The 19,819-nt window shown below is 42.9% G+C and overlaps 1 protein-coding gene across 6 annotated transcripts in view; it reads right to left on the minus strand.

Annotated features, from left to right (window-relative positions):
• Positions 1-1,009: 1,009 nt before the first annotated feature.
• UTRN (utrophin) overlaps positions 1,010-19,819 on the minus strand; it is a 768,906-nt gene continuing 750,096 nt past the window's right edge. For all 6 annotated transcript variants that reach the window (XM_073672652.1, XM_073672651.1, XM_073672650.1 and 3 more), the window contains 2 exons: positions 10,577-10,599; positions 1,010-6,213 (listed from right to left, as the gene is read on the minus strand). In XM_073672652.1, coding sequence (XP_073528753.1) covers positions 6,205-6,213; positions 10,577-10,599 — 32 coding nt within the window. In that variant the 3' untranslated portion in view covers positions 1,010-6,204. The remainder of the gene's footprint in view (positions 6,214-10,576; positions 10,600-19,819) is intronic.

Genomic DNA, 19,819 nt, shown 5'->3' on the forward strand with positions numbered 1-19,819 from the left:
CATTTGGTCTGACATGCACTGTGAGCTGTGAGGTCTTATATAGACAGGTGTGTGACTTTCAAAATCAAGTCCTATCAGTTTAATTAAACACAGCTGGACTCCAGTGAAGGAGTAGAACCATCTCAAGATCAGAGCTGTGTTTATAGTATAAGCTACTTGCTGAATCCCATTGATTTCCCTGAGCGGGCGAATCCCCGCAGCCACATAGACTGTGCTATATGTTATCTTTTGTTTTCTCTTTATGCCAGAACGGCCATGTTTATTTTGCTGAACTTTGCACTGATTTATGCTGAACCTTTTTAATAAACCAGCAGAAGATTCAAACGAGAAATGTTCCTGTGTCTACCTCTGTGAGCAGCCGAGTGAGCCAATCTACCACAATGTACATACATAATTTTAAACTATTTTCTGACAATAGATCCCCTTTAACAGTAAATTTTGTATTTTATGCAGCAGTTTTACATCTCTAATTTTCTGTACAATAACAGGAAAATAAATTATTAGCAACTTATTTTAAGCCTTTGCTACATACATAGGTTACTAAAAAAGTATTAAAAATGTATATGGAGGATGTATTCGTAAACTGCTATTACTGGATTATTTACCTTTGAGATTTCAGATGAAGGTGAAGAAGGATAATAGCCTTTGTTGACATTGTTCAAGGGGAATTGAAGTAAAAAAAAAAACATGTTCAAATTTAATAGAAACATTTCCTTAATATATTTTTCTCCCAAACCAAGTAACCAGAGACCAGAATTCAATGGAGAAAACATTCTTCAAAATGATTATATTTTTGCAGGTTCTTGCACAACCAAAGCGCTATGGAGTTTGATGTATTATGAATGAAATAACACATTTTATCTGTGTGCTCAGGGATTTGAGGCATATTGAGGTAGGACGTCTTACCCTTTTCCAAACATTTGACCGCATTCCAAAACAAAACCTACAGCGCATTTCTGCAAGATTGTGTGAGTTTCATGCTGCACCCCTTGAAATGACTGAATCACTCTTGTGTTAAAAAGGCAGTTTATTGAGTATACAACAGACTGGTTTTCAGTATGTTGCCACAGCAGGCGGTATAGTGGATATCAGCACATAATATTATCACAAAGTGTGAAAGAACAAAGAACCATATATATATACATATATATCTGGAGTATTGTCATAGTTAAATGCAAAACAGAAATGCTGTGTACAATATCATATTTATGAAAGGTTTACAAGGGAGCAGAAGAAAAGAGAAAAACATCGAAATATCTACCCCTGCAATCTGCTCCCTTAATATATCCATGTGACCACTGCAGCTATCTGGAAACTATGTCTAGAGCTAGTGATAAAGGCTAATGGGGCTGAGGTAGAAAGGTGAACATGGCTTTCACTTTTTGTAATGTAGCTTTTTTGTTCTTTTTTTCCTATCTTAGAAAGTCTAATGGACCGCCATCTTGTCCAAGAAAAATACAGTTCACCATGTCTTAAAGGCTTAAACCCTCCCCCATTCCAATCTTTTTCTCCAAAAAAATATAGACCCCTCTTTTGCAGTTAAAAAAATATTCTGATCCTATGGTATATTGTGCTAGAGTAAAAGCAGAATTTTGTGTAGGGAATCGGCTTCAACCTAATGAAAATTTTTGGCTGTTGGCCATAGGTACTGGACCATAAAGCCACCCTATTACTATTAGGATTTTCTTCATAGAAGCAAAAGATACAGGCTGACAAGCTACTTCATACAGGGAACACATATAAATATAGTGACTTTCCTTCATTTTAGTCAACTTTTTTTTATCATACAATGCCAACTAAAATCTGACCTAGAAAGAGGTCTCCAAGTTATTTTTATACCAAAACTATTTACACAAAATACAGTTCTCCATGTTTCAAAGCAAAGTGGATTTGGCATTTTTGGTTAATCAGTCTAATTCTTTTTTAACCAATAGTGAAATCATTCCTTCATTTCAGTGGCTCTAATAGGATGTTCCTTCCCCAAAATAAGGAACAAGAATATTAATGATTTCTTTGGACAAACGTAAAGGTTAATCTTTGTCAATGAATGTGAGGATTTGCAAAGATAAAAAAGTCACAGTTTTACAAGTAGTAGCTGAAATTGGTGCAAGTGGCCATATGTACACAGGTTTTGATCTTAGGGTGTGGTCTAATTTATCACAGGTGAGCCAAAAGAAAAATTTTTTTTACTTATTCTAGGCGTCTTTTCGAGTTTTAATGAGCATGCTTCAACCTGTAGTACCTGCACTGATGTCTTATGCATTTATGCATGTCTGATAAACTGCATCTGTATGTGGTTGTGTCGATCAGCTATCTTGGCATTAGAGATGAGCAGATCTATTGAAACTTGAAGTCGTCGACTTTGTTGAAATTTCCCCCAAAAAATGTTTGCAGTAAATATATTCACACGAATTTCAATACTGTAAAGCTAGTAATTGCTTGGAAATACATGTGGGGGAGAGGAAAAATCATAAGAGCTTATACTCTACAGAAGAGAGAAGACCCTTCTGACCATGCCCCGCTGATTAAAAGAGCTTGCACTCTACAAGAGAGAGAGCGAGACCGAGAGGACTTTTCTGACCATAAGAGCTTACACTCTACAGGTGAAACAGAGGACAACGCTGACCATAGAAGCTTACACACTACAGGAGAGAAAGAGACTTACCCAGTGACTCTGGAAATAGAAATGGACTCTGTTGTTAAACCGTGCTCCACTGGCAACCACTGGTCTGTATTGGACCCAGGTACTGGCCACCACTGTACAAGGTATGATAATTCAGTAGATGTGATAGCTGTAGGGCATCATGGGGAGGTCATTTGGCAATGCAGAATTACATTAGCCAGCTCTCTGATGCTTCAGTTGTGTTACGTAACTTTTTTTTTGCGAAAAGAATCCCAAATCCTCCTCAAATCTATCTCCTCATCTCTACCTGACACCTAAATGTTGTTTCAATAAAAAAATGGAGGAATGTTTTCATATATTAATAGATTATGGAATTACTATGTTATACTGTTTTTGCAGGCACTGCATTATAGGTCAAAATAAAAAATAGATGGACAATGTTTCACCAAATTTCAGGATGTGAGCTCCTTCCCTCCATTCATTTACAAAGAATACAATTCAGCTTGCAAGTTGTATCTAATTTCAATCTTTCACTTGTAGGGATTTTTCTCCCAATTCTTTTATGATAACTTTTGCTGCTAATTTCACTAGCTCTGTTGTATCAGAACAGCTTCATTCCTGGATAGCTTTCTCCATCTATGGTCCATGAGGTATCTCTACTTCCTTGTGCTGACAGACAATTATGCTAAGGAGTGTGTGATTTTTCTTTCTTCTACTTGAAAAGTCTTCCATGGTTTTTCTTTTCTCTGTACACTGAAATACAGCTTGGTTAATTGAACCTCACCCCTTGACATGTATGCTCTCTTACCTTCATATACTTTCATAGAGCACGCCTTGTGTGAGCTGCCATCCCTAAAGACTCACAGTGGTACCTCTACCACTGAGAGAAAAGAATGGTAATGCAGAGAGCACTGATACAGACCTGAGCATATGGATCTATATCAGAAGCAGAATGCCAATTAGATACTTTAAGGAGTTGCACAGACTCTGCAGCAGAAAAATGGTCGGAAATATTTAAAATGTGTCCCATATCCTTTAAGTCTCTGCTAGAAAAATACTTAACATGCCAACCTTCTCCAAGAACTGAAAAAATAAACCACTTATTGTGAGTAATAATAAAGATCAAAATACTCGGTTCATATAAAAATAGGATTTGAACTTTTATCTACTCAACGTTTTATTAGAGTAACTGCTACCCTGTCAACTCTCAAATGTCATGGTCATAAACTAAAGTGCTAATGCATGTCACCAATGTCTAAGGAATATTTAGCAGGACATCCAACTGGTCAAAGCTCCAGCACACCATTCAGAATAGTGAAAAAATAAGCTGCTAAGTCAGTGTTCCCCAACTCCAGTCCTCACGGCCCACCAACAGGTCATGTTTTCAGGATTTCCGTAGTTTTGCCAAGGTGATGGGTTTATTGCCTGTGCAGGTGATGTAATCATTACCTGGACAATACGAAGGCAATCCTGAAAACATAACCTGTTGGTGGGCCTTGAGGACTGGAGTTGGGGAACCCTGTGCTAAGTAATATATGGTATATGCAATGAAAAGTAGAATGGACCCCAAGTGTTCTAGGCATATCTAACTTAATAAAATCTAGTGAACCTTAGCACCCCATTTGTTGAGCAGGAAAAAAAAATATCTTAGTACCCAGCCAGTTAGTAAAACAACTCAAAGGGGAAGGGGGGCATAAGATGAAAATATTTCTATACTAATTTTAATTAGGCATATTACATAATTAATTAAAATGTAAAAGCAAACATCCTTCCTCAAAATGTATCTATTATGAGAAAATACATCTCATGACTCTGCAATGAAATATGCTCGGAGCACATGCTAATTTTCTACACTTGGCATGAACTGTTCCGTAGAGTTTGATTAGTGTCAAAATTAATTAACTATAGACTAAAGCTTATATAATGTTGGCAACGAATCTGCATTTAGCTGGATGTGTACATCCCCCATATTGTAAAACAGCCTACTGCTAGAATAAATATAGCTCCAGTGACTAGATCTGAGTATTTAGTGTGTTACAGTTCATTGCTGATGAACATTTATAATCATCAAGTTGCATTTCACTTAGTTATAACAAGCACAGACATTAGTGACTAATATTTAGTGGCATATGTATAAAAGGCTTTGCCAAAATATGTGGCATTTGAAAAAGTGCAGTGAAATTCAACTGATAGTAGAATGTAATATAGAGATTAACACAGCAGCAGTGCCTTACAAGAATGCCAATGCCTCCTCTAGCCTCCTACTTCAAAGGGCCTATAGTTTGATTCACAAGAATCTATTATTCTTTTTTGATGACATATCAAAAGTTTTCAGTGCAATTAAAAGACGACTTGCACAGGTCTTGATTAGATGTAGAATGGGCCCCTTGAACCTTAGTCCATCCCTGGAGAACATCTGCACCTAAGTGTTTGCAGTGCACTTAAATAGGACTTGCACATGTCTTGATTAGATGCAGAATGGACTCCTTGAACCTTAGTCCATCCCTGGAAAACATCTGCACCTAAGTGTTTCAGTGCAATTAAAGAGGACTTGCACGGGTCTTGATTAGATGTAGAATGAGCCCCTTGAACCTTAGTCCATCTCTGGAGAACATCTGCACCTAAGTGTTTGCAGTGCACTTAAAGAGCACTTGCACATGTCTTGATTAGATGCAGAATGGACCCCTTTAACCTTAGTCCAACCCTGGAGAACATCTGCACCTAGTTTTTTGCAGTGCAATTAAAAGAGGACTTGTACATGTCCACATGTCTTGATTAGATGAAGAATGTGACGCATAAACCTTAGTCCAACCATGGAGAACATCTGCACCTAAGTGTTTCAGTGCAATTAAAGAGGACTTGCACAGGTCTTGATTAGATGTAGAATGAGCCCCTTGAACCTTAATCCAACCCTGGAGAACATCTGCACCTAAATGTGTGAGGGAGTCAGATAAATGTAACATTCTGATGAATATAAGCCAGGTTTGCTTTTCATGTTAGATGCCAAACATGTTGCCAGTGATGTCTCAAACGTTCCTCCAGTTATAATGATCTTATCATGAAACAGAAAACAACTGAAATGTTGGCCAATCGATACACTGGCGATTTATAAGCAGTACAATGGATATGACCATTCAGCTGAGCTGCCGCATATATTAAGGGAATGTGTAGTGTATCAATTACACTACAGGCTGGGATCAATTTACACTTTTATATATATATATATATATATATATATATATATATATATAAAAAAGAAACACCATAGAAATTGAAAAATCTCCCTTTGCCTTGTCTAAATATTGTTTATATGTATTTATACAAATGACATATGTATGTCTAAATACCAAATACTCCACAGATCATTTAATTTACATTTGCATAGAAAGAGAAGAAATATCAAGGACAGACAGTATGAAAAAAACACATCTTCATCTTTGGGTCTTCAGTGTCATACGCCTTCAGTAGGACACACAGAATGTTCTCCAGTCCTCGGCAAATCTTCTAGAATAGAATTTGTGATTGGCTGTTGATAGAGAATCCCTTCTTACAACAAACTGATCTTTTTGTTGATGGGTCATTCACATTGCCTGAAAGGAACAATATAATATATATCAAAATTGGAAGTGGACAAGACATACAATACTTCAAACTTGTGCTTCAGCAAAAGGAACTGGTAGATAAAAGCGCCCGCTGCCACCTTAAGAGCAGTTATTACCGTTTTTTGGATTGCTTGTAAGAGACTAAGCTAATACATTTCACACAATTACTGGTGGATTGTTAGAGAGGAGTATATAGGGGAATCTATTATAAGCTCTTGGAGAGCAAGGGGCTCATATTCTGACTAGCAACCCCCTATATTCCCACATTCATAAGTACTCCCATAAGACTTTTTATGCCTTAAACATTTGTTTTGTTGTAATGTAGTGTAAGTGTGCATATATGTTCACCGATCACCGCCTTCCCTGGTTTCCAGCACCGCACATGTCCTTTTCTCACTCAAATGACTGCAATCCCGACTTACACTGGGTTCTATGTGTGAGACAGAAGTGTTTTTCACAATGTAAGTTCAAAGAGCATTAGAAAAAGGCTCCATAGGCTTACATTGTAAAAACTACCTCAGGGCCAGGCTTAAACTACAATGGGAGCCAGCAAGTCGGCGTTGCAGCCACGTCAATAAAAAAGAGGATTGCAGCAGCGCTGATGACTGGGCACGTCGCCTATCAATATGTCTCTTAACGCCCCTACACCACTCTACATATACATATACACAGGTTTAAGGCATACAAAGTTTCATGTGAGTGCTTCTTTAAGAGTAAAGTCGTTTCTCCTTTGCTGATTTTTGTTGCACAGTAACACTGGCTTTAGATACAGTGCCCTGTAGCAGAAAGGGCGACCGGTCATCATATTATGAGATGTGTGTCAGGATAAACACACTTTTATAGAAACTTAGAAGTGAAAGTAATTGCAAGGAGCACTGGTCTGATCTTACAATGTTGTTTCAATCTGAATATATTCATTTTTAAAACATATCAACAAAGGTTAGTTTTATATGTCTGTTCAGGTTAGTATTTAGTTAGTTATTTTACTCACTTATATAGCATCATTAATTCCTCAGCACTTTACAGACATTATGGGCACTGTCCCCATTGGGGCTCACAATCTAAATTCCCTATCAGCATGTCTTTGGAGTGTGGGAGGAAACCTACACAAACACAGGGAAAAGATACAAACTCATTGCAGATGTCCTTGGTGGGATTTGAACCCAGGACCCTATTGCTGCAAAGCAACAATGCTAACTACTGAGCCACCATGCTGCCCTTGGGTATTGGATTCCTACCTCGTATATGATTCCTACCTCTGTACCTCAATAGCTTCTACAATATGCTATTGAAACTTAAGTATTTAACTGTCAATAACACTAGGAAAATATTTTGACACGTTCATGTTGAAATGTCACGTTGCAAGGATGATGTTGCGCCAGATGTGCCATGGGTGCCATCAGGTAAGAGACGGTTCACAGGGGTTCCATCAGACAGCCATAGATTAATGATCTGGCTGCTGGAGTGGGTCCTGCAAATCGATTCATACTAACTATAATATTTACATTAGACATACATAAATTATGCACATGCTAATACATTAGACATAAACATATATTAAATAAGCATACACACAGAACACATGCATACACACAATGATAGTTTTGGAATTCACGTGTTTAAATAACTTGATTATTTATTTATTTTTGTTCATTTAGTTCATTTAAAGTAAGGAATGGGGTTGATGTCTTCAGGCCTGCCTCAATTTATGTGCAGAATGTTTATTTTATAACTTTCATGAATGTAGGCAAACACTCTGGCAAGCCCCTGGTGATTGTTGGAAATTACATGTCTGTGTATTTGTTCTATTCTCACCAATAAAAAAGTGAATCCCAGAAACCTTTAAAGGGACTCTGTCATCACATTTGACCTGTATAAATTATTAAGGTGGACATACAGGTTACAGACTGCTGAGGAGAGTGATACCTGTATGCCTCATATCAGATGCCTTTTTGTTGAGAAATCATCTTTTATCACTTTATATAAATGACCTCTTCCAGGTTCTGGGGAGGACAATTCCTGGAAGATAACTCTGCTTCCAAAGATTATTATACATGAAGGGGGAGTTACCAGTGTGATGTGTGTAATGACCACTCTCTGCTCTCCTGATCTCACTGCAGAGCTGTGTGTGATTATACCTGACACATCTGCAGGCTCCTCTCAGCTTCAGCCTCCAGCTCACAGGCAGACAGGATACAATATTGTTACAATACAGCAGAGCTGAGACAGAAGCAAATCATGTGTTTGCAAGAAGACAAATTTAATTTCTCATGTTCTGTGTTAGTTACTTGTCTCACACTGGTATCTCCCCATTAATGGTAACAGTCATACCCTTTTCTATTATAATACAATCTTCACTATATAAAATCTTGTTTGTTTGCAATATGAGCTGATGTTTTTTAAGCATTTTGCCAAACATATATGTAAATTTTACAACTTGGTTTAATAGAGAAACAAAACAAACAGTCATGCAAATTTTTCTGCCTTTTATGGATCACCATAGAAAAACTGCTCGCTGTATTGTATGATGAGTTCTTGTGATTAACCCAATACTCAGATATGTCCATATTATTTAGAAAATCCTCCTATACTCAGCAGAACAGCATGTGGATCACAGCTAAAGATTCTACCTGCATTGCTACAGGTTGTGAGCTTGAATCCTGAGAATGATCACATTTTTAGAAAAAGCAAATCGAAGATAACTCTGCTTCCAAAGATTATTATACATGAAGGGGGAGTTACCAGTGTGATGTGTAATGACCACTCTCTGCTCTCCTGATCTCACTGCAGAGCTGTGTGTGATTATACCTGACACATCTGCAGGCTCCTCTCAGCTTCAGCCTCCAGCTCACAGGCAGACAGGATACAATATTGTTACAATACAGCAGAGCTGAGACAGAAGCAAATCATGTGTTTGCAAGAAGACAAATTTAATTTCTCATGTTCTGTGTTAGTTACTTGTCTCACACTGGTATCTCCCCATTAATGGTAACAGTCATACCCTTTTCTATTATAATACAATCTTCACTATATAAAATCTTGTTTGTTTGCAATATGAGCTGATGTTTTTTAAGCATTTTGCCAAACATATATGTAAATTTTACAACTTGGTTTAATAGAGAAACAAAACAAACAGTCATGCAAATTTTTCTGCCTTTTATGGATCACCATAGAAAAACTGCTCGCTGTATTGTATGATGAGTTCTTGTGATTAACCCAATACTCAGATATGTCCATATTATTTAGAAAATCCTCCTATACTCAGCAGAACAGCATGTGGATCACAGCTAAAGATTCTACCTGCATTGCTACAGGTTGTGAGCTTGAATCCTGAGAATGATCACATTTTTAGAAAAAGCAAATCGAAGATAACTCTGCTTCCAAAGATTATTATACATGAAGGGGGAGTTACCAGTGTGATGTGTAATGACCACTCTCTGCTCTCCTGATCTCACTGCAGAGCTGTGTGTGATTATACCTGACACATCTGCAGGCTCCTCTCAGCTTCAGCCTCCAGCTCACAGGCAGACAGGATACAATATTGTTACAATACAGCAGAGCTGAGACAGAAGCAAATCATGTGTTTGCAAGAAGACAAATTTAATTTCTCATGTTCTGTGTTAGTTACTTGTCTCACACTGGTATCTCCCCATTAATGGTAACAGTCATACCCTTTTCTATTATAATACAATCTTCACTATATAAAATCTTGTTTGTTTGCAATATGAGCTGATGTTTTTTAAGCATTTTGCCAAACATATATGTAAATTTTACAACTTGGTTTAATAGAGAAACAAAACAAACAGTCATGCAAATTTTTCTGCCTTTTATGGATCACCATAGAAAAACTGCTCGCTGTATTGTATGATGAGTTCTTGTGATTAACCCAATACTCAGATATGTCCATATTATTTAGAAAATCCTCCTATACTCAGCAGAACAGCATGTGGATCACAGCTAAAGATTCTACCTGCATTGCTACAGGTTGTGAGCTTGAATCCTGAGAATGATCACATTTTTAGAAAAAGCAAATCGATATTTTTTAACATATATGAAAGCATCTACAGAGCAAAGACAGATGCCGGAAGTGCCCTACCCCAATGCCCTTAATCGTCACAGGAAAATTTATGAAAAAACAGAAGGATCACAACAGTGTCCTGATTGTTACAAGCATTGTGACTTCCATGGGTCCTTGTGCAGCTGAATGTGGCATGTCTGTTCCTGGTTATAAGGGGATACTGATAAATTAAATATAAGAACACCCACAATATCTGCTTAACACTAAAAGTAAAATAATTTGTTTTACATAAGCCTTTTATTGTACAGTAGGTAAATTGGAAATGAATCGTACCTGCTGTCTTCCAGAAACACTTGCTGCAAATATTAAAAGAAAAATCCATTAGTGTTCAGCGATAAAGCAAAATATTAGAGATTGAGTATGCAGTAAACAGCAGGTTTGGCAGCTTTGAAAATGAGAATAGGACCACAGAAAAGCCTGCAGCTTACTTCTTAGAGAACTGATTAAGCTAGCAGCACATAATTCTCCAATTACAGACTTGTTTTCATCCCACAGAGTCAAACAATACAGACGATCTCATAGTGCAAGTGATTTCAAAGGTGAGAAAATAAATTGCACTCGGTGATGGTAAACCTGACATTTGCTCACGACCAGTCCTGGCTCTGAGCTAAACTAGAAGATCCTCCTAAGCCTTTCTAGGTCCCCTACAGAAGAGCGTAACCTTTCAGATGATTAAATGTATGTGGTGTAGTGCGGAAGCCATTCCCAGTACATCTTAGCAGACAGGCTGAGGGATTTACAATGAGTAATAAAGAGAGTAATATTTAAATGCATCTCAGCTAATCGAAGATGGAGTAACCTTTCATATGAAAGAAGTAACATATTAACTACTCTAAGAAAATAGTCTACACTGACAAATGTCAGTCAGCTATAAACACTTACCCAGCCATATAACATACACATGTGAGCCTACCATAAATTGTGATGTCCATTTGTGATTAAAAAAAATAAATTAAAATTAAAATAGCCTACTATTCTGTGAATACAGCTCCTAAGCAGATCTAAGGGGGCAATTCATAAAAGCACCACTCCAGAGGTTTTTTTATTGCTAAGTTTCTTTTATAATCTAAGTTCCCTGCACTTAGTCTCATACTTACCAGTCGACCATCCTCATCTTTTATCGGCATTGCCCCAGCCAGTCTCCAGCAGTTTGTGACATGTCAGATTGCTCCAGGGTTAGCTCCAGAAGTCACAACTTAACGTAAGTCTATGAGAGCCAGAATGAGGTTCTCACAGACTTACACTAAGAGCTTGTGACAGTTACCTCTGACTTCCAGTCAGTCAGAAGTTGCGATTTCAAGATGGTGGTGTGGGATCGGAGCAGCAATGGGAAGAGCTGAAGCTGGCAGCTTCTAAGTATAAGACTAGGCTCTGGTTACTTAGATTAGTGGCACCACTCCAGCAGTGAAATAGAAAATAACGCTAGAATGGTGCATTAAGATTTAGAAGAAGATTGTGCACATGCTCGCTGGAGTACAATGCACCTAATTCATTAAGGCTGTGTGCCCATGATGCGTTTTTTAAGCATTTCCGCAGCGGCAAAAACGATGCAGAAACGCTTAAAAAACGCATGGTAGAAGGCCTGCCATGTCCCCCAATGATAATCCGCATGTGCTGTGCACATGCTGCGGAAATTTCCGCTGCGGATTATCATTGCGGAAAAAAATGCAGCACTACCAATTATTTTGCGGAAGCGCTACGTTTTCGCCACCATTGGCTTGCATTGGAATCCATGGATTCTGCATCACTGGATCTGTAGATGCGGAATCCATGCGTTCCAATGTGCAGATGGTACCCGGGTGTGGAGGACAGGAGACTCTCCTCCGGACATGGGTACCATAGAACCTGTGAAAAAAAGAATAAAATAAAAAATAAATGTTATATTTACCTTCTGACGGCCCCCGCTGCGCTCGTCCTCCCATGCCGGCAGATTGCGATGGACTGAAGGACCTGCGCTGACGTCATAGTCATGTGACGGCAGGTCCTTCAGTATAGTGAACGCGAGCTGCCGGCAAGCCAGGACGGAGCGAAGCAAGACTGCGGGGGGCATCGGAAGGTAAGTATAGATTTATTTTTTACCATTCTTTAGGTCACACTATACCAATCCATGCCTTTTGCATGGATTTATATAGTTACATAATTTATAAGGCCGAAAAAAGACAAGCGTCCATCCAGTTCAGCCTATTTCTTGTGCACTGCAGCTATTCCGCAGCGTTGATCCAGGGGAAGGCAAAAAAAACCCATGCGGTATAGGCCAATTTACATCATTGAGGAAAAATTCACTTCCCGACTCCAATCTGGCAGTCAGGTTAAATCCCTGGATTAATTAACTATCACTAAGCATAAGATGTAATTTTATTGTTCTCAAGAAAGGCGTCCAGGCCTCTCTTGAACTCATTAAGTGAGTTGGACATCACCACTTCCTCTCCCAGAGAGTTCCAGAGTCTCACGGCTCTGACCGTAAAGAATCCCCTTCTATGCTGGTACAGGCACCTCCTTTCCTCCAGACGCATAGTGTGCCCCCTCGTCTTTGTCACCATCCTTGGTATAAACAGGTCATGGAAGAGATCTCTGTACTGCCCCCTGATGTATTTATACATGTTTATGAGGTCTCCCCTAAGCCTTCTCTTTTCCAACGTAAATAGGCCTAATTTTGACAACCTCTCTGGGTATTCTAGTCCCTCCATTCCCTTTATTACCTTAGTCGCCCTCCTTTGTACCCTCTCTAGCTCCAATATGTCTTTCCTGAGCACCGGAGCCTAGAACTGTGCACAATATTCTAAGTGCGGCCTTACCAGCGCTTTATACAGAGGAAGAACAATGTTCTCATCATATGCCCCTATTCCTCTTCTGATGCATGCCATGACTCTATTTGCCTTCACATATAGTGTGACCAAGTTGACAAGCACTTTCCAAGTGATGCTAAAATCGCTTGGAAAGCGCTTGTCAACCCGCATGCGGAAATGCATGTGAAGAACGCTTCACTTCTGCTTGTCCCTGGCAGGAAAAACGTATGTACAATCCGCATGCGTTGTTTCTGCCAGGGAGATGCAGAAACGCTCAGGAAAAAATAAGGAGCATTTCTGCATCGTGGGCACATAGCCTAAGAGGTGCACAATGAATTAGGCGCATCTGTAAAAGGACTGAAGTACATTTGTGGAGTAAGTTATGACACCAAAGCAAAACAACTTTTCATGAATTTGAATGTTCCATCTTGCCCGTGTTCCACCCATGCTACGCCTATATAGTGGCATAGCAGTCAAGACTGGTGTGTAAATGTCAAATGTTGGCCTATTTTTGCGCAACTCATTGTAACTTAAAATAGTGTTGTAAGCCACTCATATGTATGCACTCATATTAATACAGTGGGGAAAATAAGTATTTGATACACTGCCGATTTTGCAAGTTTTCCCACCTACAAAGTCTCTAATTTCTATCGTAGGTACACTTCAACTGTGAGAGACAGATTCTTAAAAAAAAATCCAGAAAATCACATTGCATGATTTTTACATAATTAATTTGCATTTTATTGCATAAAATAAGTATGTGATACATTAGAAAAACAGAACTTAATGTTTGGTACAGAAACCTTTGTTTGCAATTACAGATGTCAGACGTTTTCTCTAGTTCTTGACCAAGTTTGCACACACTGCAGCAGGGATTTTGGCCCCCTCCTCCATACAGATCTTCTCCAGATCTTTCAGGTTTCGGGGCTGTCGCTGGGCAACATTGAGTTTCAGCTCCCTCCAAAGATTTTCTATTGGGTTCAGGTCTGGAGACTGGCTAGGCCACTCCAGGACCTTGAAATGCTTCTTATGGAGCCACTCCTTAGTTGCCCTGGCTGTATGTTTTGGGTCATTGTCATGCTGGAAGACCCAGCCACGACCCATCTTCAATGCTCTTACTGGGGGAAGGAGGTTGTTGGCGCCAAAATCTCGCCATACATGACCCCATCCATCCTCCCTTCAATATGATGCAGTCATCCTGTCCCCTTTGCAGAAAAACACCCCCAAATTATGAGGTTTCCCCAAACAAGCTTCATGGTTGGGGCAGTGTCCTTGGGGTTGTACTCATCCTTTTTCTTCCTCCAAACATGGCGAGTGGAGTTGATACTAAAAAGTTATATTTTGGTCTCATCTGGCCACATGACCTTCTCCCATTCCCCATGTCCAGTGAGTGGACAGGTGTCTCTTATAAAGATAACGAGTTCAAACAGGTGCAATTAATATAGGTAATGAGTGCAGAGTAGGAGGTCTTCTTAAAGAAAAACTAACAGGTCTGTGAGAGCTAGAATTCTTGCTGGTTGGTAGGTGATCAAATACCGTATTTTGCGGATTATAAGACGCACCCAAAATTTTGGGGTGCAAAATAGGAAAAAATGTTTTTTTAAAATAAAATCGTGCACCTTATAAGCCGCTTTAACTGAGGGAGGCAGCGGTGGTGGAGCAGTGGGTCACAGATACAGGAGGCTGGCAGCGGCTGCGGCAGGAGTCGTGCGATGCTGTTGACGCACCCCTGGGCCTGTGTCGCACAGCGTTGCGCATGCAGGAGCTTACCTGGAGCCGGATCTGTTGAGGGTTGTAGTCTCGTGGCGGTGACCCGGTCCGTGCCCAGGGAGTCAGACTAAGTGGCGTTGTATTAGCGGTAGATGTTGGACGACTACGCCACCCGTTGAATGCAGCGAAGGAGCTGCCGCTGCAGGGCAGACCGCTGAGGCCGGTGGTAGGATTGTGCAGCGTGGTAGTATCACCCCCAACGGGAGGGGTATGGCCTCAGGGCAGCCGACGTGGATGATGGGGGTAGCAGGAATCACTCAGAGACGATGCGGTGTAGTTCAGGGTCTTTACTGGTGATAAAGATAGACCCTCCCGGAGTACTGGCTAGCGATCGGGGCCTGGTCAGTCCTTGAGCAGATGGGATCTCCCCTGGCCAGGCGGAGTTGTAGGCCTCCCAAACTGACTGTACTCTTCTGGCTACCTTGCTAGAGGCGGGTATAAGTAGCCCACGTCCCTGAGTGTACCGTGTGGTGCTCACCCGTATGGCCGGTGACTCGGGGCCTTCTAGTGGCGTCCGCTCCACGACGGCGGTGCTGGTCCCACGCGTGTAACCGTGCCTTCGGGTTTCTTGGCCAGAGGACCTGAAATCCCCTGCCGGGCGGTTTCTGCTGCTGGGTAAAGATTAGTCCCCACAGCCTCGGACTCCGGGTCCGGTGATAGCTTCTCAGTCAGGGCGAGCTCTGCAGCTGCCAGCCCCTGACTCCTTATAGCACTGCTCCCACAGAGCTCCTGATGTTCTTCTCCTATATCTGCTGCTCTTCTCTGTCTCTACTTCTTCTCTACTCACTAACCCTGCCTCAGCCCTAGGTTTATATAGGGGAAGTCCTTCCCCTCCCAGGACTGGGCAGGAGGTGTGGCATGCATAGGATCCCTGACCAAGAGACCTCCCACCTGCTCTCAGACATAACATAGCTGTTACTGTGGAAACCAGACCCCTGGGGTGCCACATTCCCCCCTAGTGAAATTTAGTACTCCGGGACTAAACATATTTTTAGAAAAACATAACAAGGTATAAACAATAATAATACAATAAGAAAAACACATAAAGATGGTTACGGCGTGTCCGCAACCGGGTGCAGTTTTGAAGAAAAGCAAGGTGTCCATTTCACCAAAACAGGGAGACGTAACCAGGTAGGGGTCTGTCCTGCCCCGAGTCCTTAACAGTCTTTAGACCATTCCTAGGTTACGCTCCAACCAATTGTACAAGGATTCCCGGTAAACCCACCAAGGACTCCTAAAAATAACTAGAAACACATAATTATTTACAAGTAACAGACAGGTGACCTCAATAAAACAATTTAAACACTTCAAATCCTCCAACGTGCGGGTAACTGGCCTCTAGTGGCCCTAGTGGACCTACGGAGCTGACTGTCTGGCCCTGAACTACAGGGTGTAGGAGCTGTCAAGGGTAAACTGGGCAGCTGTTTACGGGCTCTTTGGCTCACTAGGGGTACGGCAGGCTCACTATGAGCAGAGGGTTGATCCTCCTGTTCTGCTTGTGTGGAGTCTGCTGCCTCCTGGACCGGCTGCTCTTCCAGCTCTACCTGTTGCTCCGTAGGCACTTGGGATGCTGGTTGGAGGAACGTGAGGACGGGTACCACAACTGCACCATTGACTTGAGTCCAGGACCGAGGGAAGTCTCCGAGCACAGTACTAACCATATCTTCCCTTTCTACGGGTCGAGGGTCTTCTTGCTCTCCTTCTGGGTTCCGTAGCTGTTCGGGACACTTCTTCAGGTGATCCCGGGATACAATGGCTGTGGTTTCCCCTCCGTCTTTACTGATGGTACAAACCTTCGGGTTGTCGTGGCTTGAGGGCAGTACGGTGTACGGGTCCTTCTCCCACTGGTCGTCCAACTTGTGGAGCCGTCTCTTCCTCTTCAAGACCTGCTCTCCGGGTACCAGGGGAACAGCGGGAGCATACTGGTTGTAAGTTTTCTCTTGTCTTTCCCTAGCGAGACAGAGACTTCGCTCCACGCTCTCCTGTACTTTCCGGTACTGCTGCTGCCTCTCTGTGTCCCAGTCTGCTTCCGGTGAAGTGTCCTCGGGTGTCAGGACTCCCATCTCCAGGTCAACAGGTAGCTTACCAGGCCTTGCCCTCATTAGGTAAGCCGGGGTACAGTTGGTGGAACCTACAGGGATGTAGTTGTATAGGTCCACCAGGTCGGGCAGCTTCTCAGGCCACAGACTGCGTTCTTCCAGGGGCAACGTTTTCAGAAGATCCATTACCACCTGGTTCATTTTCTCACAAAGTCCATTAGTTTGCGGATGATAGGGTGTCGTCCTTATCTTCCGGCAGCCATACAGATTGCAGAATTCCTGGAAGACCTCCGCTTCAAAGGCAGGTCCCTGATCCGTCAGCACTTGGTCCGGGTACCCGTGTGGACGGCAGAAATGCTGCTGGAAGGCTCTAGCTGCCGTTTGAGCCGTTAAGTCCTTAACGGGGACGACAACCAAGAACCGGGAGTAATGATCCACAATGGTTAACGCGTAGACGTAGCCACTTCTGCTTGGGGTCAGTTTTACATGATCCAAGGCTACCAGTTCCAACGGCTGCTTGGTGACGATGGACTGAAGGGGGGTCTTCTGGCTGGCACGGTCCTTCCTTCTTAGGTTGCACGGGCCACAGTCTCTGCACCACCTCTCGATGGTTCCCCTCATGCCTACCCAGTGGAACCGCCCGCGCAGCAGGAACTCCAGCTTCTTCCATCCGAAGTGTCCAGCCCCGTCGTGGTATGCCTCCATCACCATGGCTGCGTCTCTTCGTGGCACCACTACTTGCCAGATTAGTTCATGCGTCCGGGAGTTAACCATTCTGCGGCACAACTTCCCCTTGTAAAGGAACAGTCGACTCTTCTCAGCCCACAGTTGTTTGGCTTCCTCCGGAGCGTCTGGGTCAAGGCGAGCCTCTGGCCGAGTCAGCATCTCCTTCACCAGTCGGACGGCAGGGTCACTGTCTTGCGTTTCCTCCCAGTTGTAGTGAGGCAAGGGGTTAAACGTAGCGGCTTGCTTACTCCTTACCCGATGGGAATACTGGATAGTCCCATGACGGTGGAACGCGGGGAGTTCGACTTCTTCCAGTCCCTCTGGATCTTCTCCTACGTCCGGTAGGTTTGGCATCCTGGACAGGGCGTCCGCGTTGGTATTGGAGCGTCCTGCCCGGTATTTGATTGTGAACTCGTAGTTGGACAGACGGGCCATCCATCTCTGCTCTAGGGCACCGAGTCTTGCCGTGTCCAGGTGTGTCAACGGGTTGTTATCCGTGTACACGGTGAACCGGGAAGAAGCGAGGTAGTGCTTAAAGCGTTCGGTGACTGCCCACACCACTGCCAGGAACTCTAGCTTAAAGGAGCTGTAATTCTCAGGGTTTCTTTCGGTGGGTCGCAGTTTTCGACTGGCGTAAGCGATTACTCGTTCTTTCCCCTGCTGGATCTGGGACAGTACGGCTCCTAGCCCGATGTTACTTGCGTCGGTGTAGAGGATAAAGGGCTGGCTGTAATCAGGGTACGCCAGGATTTCATCCCCCGTGAGGGCCATCTTCAGCTGGCGGAAGGACTCTTCTTCTAACTTCTCCCATTTGAAGGGCGGCTTCTGGTTCTTGGCCTTCCGGGACTGGCCTATCAGGAGGTCCTGCATAGGAGCTGCCTTTTTGGTGAAACCGGGGATGAATCTGCGGTAATAGCCTACCAACCCGAGGAACTGCCGCACTTCCTTTACACTGGAGGGACTTGGCCATTCCTTAATTGCGGTGATCTTATCAGGGTCGGGAGCCACTCCGTCAGCGCTCACCACGTGTCCCAGGTACTGCACCTTTGGTTTTAGGAGGTGACACTTGGAGGGTTTTACCTTTAGGCCGTAGTTTGCCAGAGCTTCGAACACTTCCGCCAAGTGTTTCAGGTGGTCCTCATAAGTCTTGGAATATACGATGACATCGTCCAGGTACAACAGGACCGTCTCGAAGTTTTTGTGGCCCAGACAGCACTCCATTAATCGTTGAAAGGTTCCTGGTGCGTTACAGAGTCCGAACGGCATGCAGGTAAACTCGCTAAGTCCCATCGGGGTGGTGAATGCGGTCTTCTCCCGGTCCGCCTCTGCTACAGGAACCTGCCAGTACCCACTAGTGAGATCCAAGGTAGAGAAGAAGTTAGCACATCTTAAAGCAGCCAAAGACTCCTCTATCCTTGGTAAGGGGTACGCATCCTTGTGTGTGATACGGTTGATTTTCCGGTAATCTACACACATTCTCATAGTGTTGTCTTTCTTTTTGACTAAGACTAGTGGAGCTGCCCAGGGGCTACAGCTATCCCTGATCACCCCAGCCTCCTTCATGTCCCTAAGCATCCCCTTGGCGTGTTGGTAGTGTGCAGGGGGTACGGGTCGATACCTCTCTTTTATGGGAAGATGGTCTCCCGTGGGGATGCGGTGTTCTACCCCCTTGACTCGCCCGAAGTCTAACGGGTGTTTACTAAACACTCTCTCGTACTCTTGAACCACCCGATAGACTCCCTGTCTCTGGTGTGAGGGAGTGGAGTCAGTACCCAAATGTAGTTGCTGACACCAGTCCTCCATTGTTTCCTTAGAGCCGTTACCTTCCTCCGGGGAAGATGGAGGCAAGGGTTCTACGGACTGTATGGAATTTTGATTGATGGTATACAATTTGGCTAGAGTGGCATACCGGGGCAGGTACACTTCCCTCTTCCCGATATTTATTATGCGAACGGGCACCCTCCCATGGCGTACATTGACCACCCCCCGTGCTGTCAAAATGGTGGGCCTACTGTCTGAGTAAACTGGTTCTACCATTGCCTGGTAATCTCTACCTCTCAGACCAATAGCTGCCCGGCACCAAATCATCATTTCACTTTTGGGGGGCATGGCAATAGGGAAAGGGTCACACATTCTTACGCTACCAATCTCACCACCGGAGAGTTCTATCTGTTGCCGTCGCATCAGTGCCCGGA

This window comes from Phyllobates terribilis, unplaced genomic scaffold (genome assembly GCF_046119375.1).
Source record: "Phyllobates terribilis strain yellow unplaced genomic scaffold, ASM4611937v1 Scaffold_3__8_contigs__length_932513732, whole genome shotgun sequence".
NCBI lineage: Eukaryota > Metazoa > Chordata > Amphibia > Anura > Dendrobatidae > Phyllobates > Phyllobates terribilis.